Here is a 9,708-nt window from a genome sequence, read left to right on the forward strand (position 1 = left end):
CCCCTGTGAAAATGACTGGAAAACATGGGCAAATTCCTGGAAAGATTATGACATTGTGTAAACCAGGGTTTTTTTTTTGTCATAGAATGCACTGGAACGGCGTTCCGGCACCCTTTTTTGATGATTTTTCCATGTGATTGTGAATTGCCCTGTTAGGCGTAGCAGGTCGGCAGCAAAAAGCATTAAAATAGTGCCTGCGGGCTGTGTGTGTGTCGACGCTGCTCGGAAGGGTGCTGTTCAGCTTGGGACGCTGCTCAGCTTGGGATCGGTCGTGTGGTCGCATGCCCAGTGCTTACTGCCAGCGGCGACCATTATGTTTATGTGTGTGTAGAGTGACTGACCCCAAGAGGAGAGTTCCTGCACCTTTTTTTTTTTTTTTAAACCACTGGTGTAAACAATGCACAAACTTCCATGAATGAGAGAACACAAGTGCACAATAAATGCCTTTTATAACTCTGATAACATTCACTACATGGTTTGGATGAATGAGTTGGTTCCTTCCCGTGTTACCTTTACCTCTCACCCAGAGAGAAGCAGGACAATGTGGAAAGAACCATGCTATCTATTACACACACGCACACGCACACACACACACACACACACACACACACAGAGAGAGAGCGCAAAAGCAAAACATAAATAAATCCCATCCTTCTAGAATGTTTATATTAGTTGCTGGTTAAGGCTAGTCTGTTTTCTAGCTAGTTGTTAGTTAACCTGTCTATTTACCTCTGTATTTACTTCCATACTGGCTTCAGGATTTTCACTAACAAGCATAATACTCCAACAATTCAAATTTAAAAACAAAAGAGACCATTCTGAATGGACTCCAGTGTATAATTATTTCAGTTTCCATCCAGCCAAGTTAACATTTCTTTATCATTTCCATCACATTTTTGGATTCTCCTCCTGCTTGTCTGAAATAAAATATTCATAGCCATTAATGGTCCTTTAAAGAATACTCCTCTCTCTTTTCCTGTCCTGGAAGGATGTTTGTGTTTTGCACCTAGTTTTCTTTTTACAGCCTGGGGAAGAAGGGCAGAAGATACACAAACCTTAATGAAATCTTTTAGTGCTACATGAAAGCAATCCCAAAATCAGGGAAAGTATTAAATGCGTTTTCCTTGAAATTGCAGCTCTGGATCTTTCTACACCAGTGGGCTTGTTTAAACGCATTGGGCAGAATCTAACGTTCCCCTTCCATGAGTGAGGACTACCTATTCCACAAGCAGCCAGCCCTGCTGATTCCCTTGCACAAATAGCGCCCATCATTTGTGCAAGAATGATTTAATACTTTATGGGACAAGCTCCAAAAGAAATGGAAATGCTCATTTCTGGAATGGAGAAGGTCCATAGAGCTGCCTTCTGTAAACTCAGCCTACCTGCCCCATTCCAGAAATTAGTGCAGCCACTCATTTTGGATTTACCTCAGAAGCACCATATTTTCATCGCACAAGTTGCAGTATAGAACCGATGGGCTAGCCACTCATGGGAAGTCATCCTTGGACACGGCCCAGAAAAATGCTTAAAAACATAGAACACAACTGCAGTGGTCTCCATTCACTTTTAACTGATGTTAACTGCAGGAGCAAGACTGATGTTGTCATCATACCAGCAGTATGATGGAAAAAACTGGAGGGGGACCCATTTAAAGAGTCTGTGGGTTAAGTAGTGTATCTTGTAAATTAACTGAATTAGAGATGATTAGGCGATTGGGAATATCCTCTTTGTGAGCTTCTCCCATCTTGTGTTTGACTCCTCTATTCAGTTTTCAGTTTATATGGCAAAAATGGTGCTTTTTCCCAGGCAAAAGTGTTCAGCTTCAAGGCGGCAGAAGCAAAGTCCAATTTTACTCCTCAAGTCATGATGATGCCTTGATTTAAATAAGTTTAAAATGCAAACATTACGTAAGTTTAAAATGTAAGTGCCTGGTTCCACTTTTTAAATCAGAATTGGCAAACTAGTTTTGTTTTGCCTGTCATATCAGGGAATACAAAAGCAGTTGTGGAAGGAACGTAGACAGGCAGGTGTGGGCGTGAGGGAAGTATTAGTTCTGTGCTTTGCAACTGACATATGTAAAGGATAGCCTTGTAATGCCATTACCTCTAGGGCCTGCCTCACTGCTGCGGACGAGAAGTGATTCTTTATGGCAAATACACACAGTGCCTGCATTATGATTATCACTCTCCTTCCAAAGAAGCAAACAAACGAGCCTTCAGCTTCTGTTAACATTTTATCAACCAAAAGTTAAAAGGAAAATCCCACTGAGCTTTGCTTCACTTTCAAGAGTCATTGCAGAAAATAGATTTCACATGCTGCAACCTTCCCTATTAAGTCTGAACTATCACAAGACTGATGCACTACTCAAAAAGCAGGTCATTGAGAAATGCGTTTCTTCACTCACCCTTTGGCCTGTGTTGCTATGCCAACGTCAGTTAGTTTCATTCCTACACCTACAAAACAAAACAGCAAGCCAGTATTACACCAGGATTTTCAGGTTTAGACAAATGCTCTCTCCCTCTCCTGTGCTCTCTTTCTCTCTCTCTCACCGTGTTTCCCTGAAAATAAGACCAGGTCTTATATTAATTTTTGCTCCGAAAGATGCATTAGGATTATTTTTTCTTACGAAAGCCAAAAGAATATTGCCCTGAGAGTCCTCCACAATTCCTTTCTTGTATTAGACTGAATAGTTCTTTATTTTTGCACTCATCTTGTCTAGGGGTCAAAATATTATTCCCCTTAAATCTACCATTAAATCAAGTGTTAATTGAAGACTTATGAGACAGGAGTGGCAACACACGAGTGCATTAAGTTCGTCTGTTACAACACATGACGTATGGAATTATGAAACACGTCTGCTTCATAAGTGCGCACATTATTCGTGCACTGTGTCTGTACTCCGATTGGTCATTTGGCAATGAGTCTTGAGTTCATCTGTTTACATAGTCACTTACCTCTTGTCCAAAGGCACCCTCTTGGGTATTTACAAATACTTAATTATAATTTATATTATCATTTGTTTTAAGTATTACTGTCAATATTATTTATTTATATATTATTATTTTATAATTTGATACATCCATCATGTGTTGCAACAGACTTATTAAATGTGTCCATTTGGCTGACAGTCTTAACTGGGGCTTATTTTTGGGGTAGGGCTTATATTACAAGAATCCTGAAAAACCATGCTAGGGCATATTTTCCAATTAGGTCTTTTTTGGGGGGAAATACGGTATTCACTCTCTTTCTCTCTCTAAAATGTTCATTGGCTCCACTGCTGATTACAAATGATATCCATTGCACTTTCTATATGCTATCAGAAACATTTAATTCCTCGCCTGAAGATTATACATTGTGCACTGTTCTTACGCAGTATGATTAGAACCACCTTTGTTTTTGGTCTGATGCTTTAGAGGAGTGTAATACAGTACTTGGGTCAAAGAGGTGCCTGATAGGGGTGTGCGAGGAATGGATTTCATCAAGTTTTTAAAAATCGGCTCATACAATTTTCACCTCTAGAACCTTCTAATGGCCTGAAAGGTTTAGTTGCAAACTAAAATCTGTATTTTTGCAAGCTTTCTGATAGTGAATAGTAGAGTTCTGATAGAATAGTAGAGTTGGAAGGGGCCATGAAGGCCATCGAGTCCAACCCCCTGCAGTTGCAGGACACCACGTTACACCATCCCACTCAGGTGGCTGTCCAGTTTCTTTTTGAATGTCTCCAGTGCGGGAGAGCCCACCACCTCTCTAGCTGGTTCCACTCTCGTATAGCTCTGACAGTGAGGAAGCTTTTCCTGATGTCTATCCTGAATTTGGGTTGTTGCAACTTGAATTGATTATTCTGTGTCAAATCTCTTCTCACTCTGGCATCAGTGAGAAGAGATTTCAAACTTCATAGTCCTCCAGATAAGGGGTGGGGCTTCGAGTGGCTAGTCGTAAGGACTTTCGGCTTTCGTCAGTTCTATACACTGTATAGAACCAACCCTTCCATTAGGGAGAAAGAAGCCGCTGCCTCAGGTGACCAATGCTGAGGAGCAAGTGCTGGACAGTTCTGCCCTCAAGGGCGGCAGTGGTGGATGCTCTATCATCCCCTGTGCTGAAGAAAGATACACCTGCCAGCCTGCTCAGATGTTGTGTATGGAATGAGTGCTCAAATCAAAGATTATGGGGAACTGCCTTACTGAGGCAGTATTTTACACCTGGTTCTAATGGGTGGGCCTTGGGGTTCCAGTGGAAAGACAGGGCAGATCCCACAAAGTCAGTCCTGCTCTGCATTAATTAATCCAGCATTACATACAGTGAAGCCATGGGACAACCAGACACTCACCTTGCATATCAGTTACAAGCAAGCTGCCACTGGTTTTTTCATATACCCAGTGCTGAAAGGTGCAACATTTCTGTCCAGCTTCTGAGTCTCTTCTCATGAAGTTTATTTCTTTCCCATCCTTGACCGAGTATTTCACAAACTCTCCAATGAGCTCTTCTTCTACCGTTGCATATGGGATATTATTCTTGGGCCGATGAATAAGGAAAACAGGAATGATTCTGAAATTAAAACCAATAAAAGAACAGAATCAAGCCTTACCAAGAAGCATTTAAGGAAATATAGTTGATGATTCCTTCAATTAGAACTTGGATTGGCATATTATGCAAAGGGATACTTGTGAAATGTGCCTCAGATTATGTTTTGTTTTGTTTTATTTATAAAATATTTTTATAAATTTATTTATTTAATTTAATTGTTTATGTAATCCTTAGTTAACTGGTCCTGTTTCTAAAGTGAAACCATTGCAATATGGAAAATGGTATTCATTTTATACTGAATTTCCAATTTTTGCAGTATTTGCAGTTTCCTGAAAGTTTCAATTTCTTTGTTTGTGTTATTCCTTTCCTTTTATGCCACCAATTCACATGTGTGCATTGATGTTAAGACCTGGAAGGAAATCCACTGATATGCATGTCTATTTGTAATACACAGATAAGAGACACCACAAAAGAATCTTGCTTCATATGATTACATCAAAAAATTTTCCTCCTCCTCAGTGTTTTGGCAATGTGTGCATGTATGTTTCCGTATGGGAAGGGAGAGAGGCAGACAATTTAAGGAACTGAAACCTGTGGCAAGTGCCCACACTCTGATCCTGGAACTACTTTTAGAAGTCTTAAACAAGAATTCAGAAGCTGTGGGATACAGAGCAGGCAGAACAAGAGAAACTACAAAAGACAGAATTGGGGAGCTTGTCTCCCGACATCAAAGTGATGTGTGTTTGCTTGGCTAAACACCACTGGTTGTTTTTGGCTGATGTAGGAAACTGCATATCATCAGGACATGGAGCAAACTAACCCAGATATTATGGATCTAAAGCTGTGAGAGCAACATTGGCCTGTCCTTTTGGAGAGAGCCCTGTTTCTTGGAACACCTTGTTCCACCCTCAGAGCAGTGATTTATGAATACTTGAAAAACTAATGCCAGAGAGAGAATGGCGGCATCTTGCGAAATTGCTTGAAAATCATCTTTTCAAATGAATCTCCACAGGAATCATATCTTTTGTGATCATTTGGAATGTTTTCCATAGATGCAAATGTACCTGCAGTGACTTGTAAATAAGACTCCAACCGCTATTTCTTCATCACGTTCTCCATTTTCCACAGGCAAATGCTATTCTTAGCTCTGCACATTTACCTTGTTTGAACCAATATATTTTTTTACTAGAATTACAAAGCAATTCATAGCCCTGATGAACAAAGCGAGTCAAGGAACAGCAAATAACTCTGTCACTTTCTTTAATGGTGTTCTCTACAACAGGCTGACGGAGGAAAGGCATCTATACAAATTACTATCCTAATTAGCCAAGACAGAATCTGCAGATGCAACATCAGGAATAACAGAGTATCTTATTCCATTCTTTTGGGGGTTGTCAATGTGCATAGAGTGGGACTATTCCACTCACATATTTTTAAACCTATCTGAGGCATGTCTTTTATATCATTTTGAAAGAAATGATACATTGAGCTTCTCAGGGGCTTTACAAGACTTTGCAAGGCATTGTGAGGGGAATTTCGACAGCTATTTCTGGAGCTAGCTATATATGGCTATCCCACACTGGAACAGCAAATCCTGTGCAAATATCTGAAGTCATGCTGATGCAGCCCTCTGTGAAGTGTTTCCTTACCCAAGTGAAATGTTCAAAATGAACTGGCACCCCACAGTGACAAAGAATAATTATAGTTAGCATTAGCATCCCAAATGTGAAGAGCATAAAATGCTTCAGATGCAACATGTATATGTATTTCTAGATCAGTGTGCATGGTGATTTACAGCCAGGGAGGAAAACTGGTGGATCTTCTGATGTTATTGGATTACAGCTCCCCTAAATCCCTACCATTGTCCCTGCTGGCTGGGGCTTACACAAATTGGACTCCAAGAACATGTGGAGGGTACTAAGTCCCCCATCCCTGCTGTACAGAACACAACAACGGCTTCCTGCCCTAAGGAACTCACAACGTGAAAATCAATGCAGAAGAAACAGCTGAGGAAAGGGAGGTACAGAAGAAACATAGAAACTGAGAGAATCAGAAGTGGCCTCCTGGGCCATCTAGTCTGACCCCCGGGTCCAGCTGGCTCTGCTCATGACATGATCACCATGTGTATGTCTAGCTTATCCTTGAACACCCTCACCAATGGGGCCTCAACCACCTCCCGTGGAAGCCCATTCCATATCCTCGGGGTCCTGACTGTCAGGAAGTGCTTCCTGGCATCTAAATGGAACCTGGGTTCCCTGAGCTGGGCTCCATTGGAGCATGTCCTGCCTTCCTCTGCAGGGGAAAGCAGGTCTCTACCCACCTCTATGTGACACCACCTCACATACCTATATGCCACCAACAGATCCCCTTGGAGTCTCCTCTCCTCCAGGCTGAAAAGACCCAGTCCCCCAGTCTCACCTCATATGGCTTTCCCTGCAATCCAGCCACCATCCTTGTGGCCCTACAATGCACTGACTCTAACCTGGCTATATCCTTCCTGTAATGTGGAGCCCAGAACTGAACACAATACTCCAGTTGCAGGCACACCAGAGTCATATAGAGTGGTAGTATTACTTCTCTTGATCTAGAGAGGTATTATGCTATGCAACCAAGGGTGGCATTCACCCTCTTGACTGCCATGTCATACTGCTGACTCATGTTTAGCCTGCAGTCAACCAGTATCCTGAGCACCCTTTCATAAGTGCTGCTCTCCAGCCACTTGTCCCCTAACCTGTATTTATGACACCCATTCCTACGCCCCAAGTGCAAGACCTTGCACTTATCCACATCGAACGCCATCCAGTTGTTCCTTGCCCACTTCCATACTCTGTCCAGATCCTTCTGGATCTGGAGTACCTGCTCCTCAGTTGTGGTCACTGCCCCTGTTTTAGTATCGTCTGCAAATTTGATCAGATCAGCAGACTGTTCACCGCTTCTTCCATGTCATTGATGAAAAAATTGAAGAAGAAAGGGAGGGGTGGCCCAGGAAAAATAATATGTTACAATACTTAGGCCCATTATGACTTTAGTTATAGTGGGGCCTTTGGCTACTCACTGGCCTCCTGAACTTTATGCAGGGTTCCCATGGCAGGGATAGACACCAGCAAAACATCCACTGCTGTCAAGAAAAATATCTTGGGCGAAACTACAAGCCACACCAGAATTTATGCTGGTACAGGGAAAGTCACCCAGAGAACCTGCTTCTCATTGGGATACTGTGATGGGGCAAACGACCCTTCTCACAATTTTCTCTTGGATATGAAAATGAAAGATGAGCAAGTTAAGGAAACTATGATAACATGGGCACAAAATTTTGGATATAATATTGAGCTACAGAAATGGCAAAAGCTGTAGGAAAGAAATATTAAGATAACTTTAGCAACTTCATATAAAAAAACTTTATAAAATGTTTTATGGATGGTATTTGTTGCCAAATAGATTAGCAAAAATGTTTTCAGATATGCCAAACAGATGTTGGAAATGCAGACAAAAACCTACTACATTTTATCATATGTGGTGGACTTGTGTTAAGGCAAAAAAAATATTGGGTTAAAATACATAAATGGCTTGAGGAAATGCTACAAAATTCTTTAATATTCAAACCTGAAGTATTTTTACTAGGCATCATTCCTGATGTTTTGGATAAACAAAGTATATATTTGATCTTACATGTAATTACTGCGGCGAGGATTGTGTTTGCTCAATTTTGGAGGCGTGAAGAACCACTGACCAAAGAGCTGATTCTGAAAAAGATTTTGGACTGTGCAGAAATGGATAAACTGTCTTAGAAGGAGAAAGAAGATGCATACTTCTACCAAACTTGGAATCTTTTTTATCATTGGTTAGAGAACTAGGACTATATGTAGAACTGAATATGGTGATTAATTTTAAGTAGAATAAGGTGTCGATCCAGTATGTCTGATGCCTTGGCAATAATTGTTTATTTTAGTTTGTATAGAAAATAATAAAAAAATTGAAAACCCAAACCCTTATCTGAGTTGTACTGTTCAATATCACTCAAATGGAAAGAGGGCAGTAATGTAAGTAGGTGATAATATAAGTATTATATTGTAAGCCACCCCGAGGCTTCGGCGAATGGGGCGGCATAAAAATGTCTTAATAAATAAATAAAAATAAGTAGGTGTTACCTCAGAAGGAACCTGCAGAAGGGTAAAAAATGGAGATCAAAGGTCATGCTGTGCAACATAAAATTATGCAAAGCTTGGTCTAGTCTGCTTATGTCAATTGGAAAGTTGACGCTGTTTCAATTAACTGAAACTTGTGGGACCTCAACGTGTAACTTGGCTGGACTGTATCATCATCTTTTCAGTGCACCTTTGAATGTTATATTTTCCAGGCAGTAAATAAAAACCTGATACCGGTTTGTTTGGGGGCTCAGGGAGGGGTGGCGTCCTTCCTTCTGCTTGGCCTGCAGCAGTGCTTGGGTTGCAAAGGGACCAGTGTGACCCTGCCCCATTACCATATGTGTCTGCTGTTTGTAAAAGGCAATGGGAGCGTTGTTAGGTTGAAATGGGGGACTGAGGGAGACTTGTGGCATGGTTCAGAGCCTCTTATCTTTCCTTGCATAACTGAAGCCCTGGCAGGCAGGCTGACTTCATAAAGGACATCCAGCCACTGCTAGTGGAAGAGGAGAAAATCATAGACATGTAAATGACTGCACTGAAGAAAAAGGAAGCTGACTGAGACTGCGAGGCTGTTCTGCACTCATTTCCCCTTCCTACCCAGCAATGTAGATGGAGCAAATTTTAGATGTCATGCATTATACAATCCTAACACTAAAAAAAAAAAAAAAAGTCTACTTACTCAGGCACTTCCCCAAAGCCTTCTAAAGGTTTGGTTTCGGCTGCATATATCTTGGCGTACTCTCTTGCTGTGTTCTGCACATAACATTCCTGTGAACCCAGGAGCACAGTGAAAAAGGAAACAATCCAGTCAATCAAGTTATGTTATGTTAGTCCCTCAGTCGCGTCCGCCCCATCGCGACCCCATGGACAACATTCCTCCAGGCCTTCCTGTCCTCCGCCATCCCCCGGAGTCCACCTAAGCTCCACCTGAGCTCACGCCGACTGCCTCAGTGCCTCCGTCCATCCAGCCACCTCATCCTTGTGCTGTCAATCGTTCCCAGCATCAGGGTCTTCTCCAGTGAGTCCTTCCTTCTCGTTA

At 41.6% G+C, this 9,708-nt stretch overlaps 1 protein-coding gene across 1 annotated transcript; it reads right to left on the reverse strand.

The window, feature by feature from the left end:
* Nucleotides 1-2,400: 2,400 nt before the first annotated feature.
* Nucleotides 2,401-9,374, reverse strand: ALPK2 (alpha kinase 2; the record flags this gene model as incomplete). The annotated part of the gene is made up of 3 exons (XM_044431050.1): nucleotides 2,401-2,453; nucleotides 4,328-4,545; nucleotides 9,349-9,374. Coding segments are annotated over 3 exons (297 nt in total), but the record flags the coding sequence as incomplete, so codon positions are not given.
* Nucleotides 9,375-9,708: the final 334 nt, after the last annotated feature.

This window comes from Varanus komodoensis, unplaced genomic scaffold (assembly GCF_004798865.1).
Source record: "Varanus komodoensis strain SLA01 unplaced genomic scaffold, ASM479886v1 scaffold22, whole genome shotgun sequence".
Taxonomy (NCBI): domain Eukaryota; kingdom Metazoa; phylum Chordata; class Lepidosauria; order Squamata; family Varanidae; genus Varanus; species Varanus komodoensis.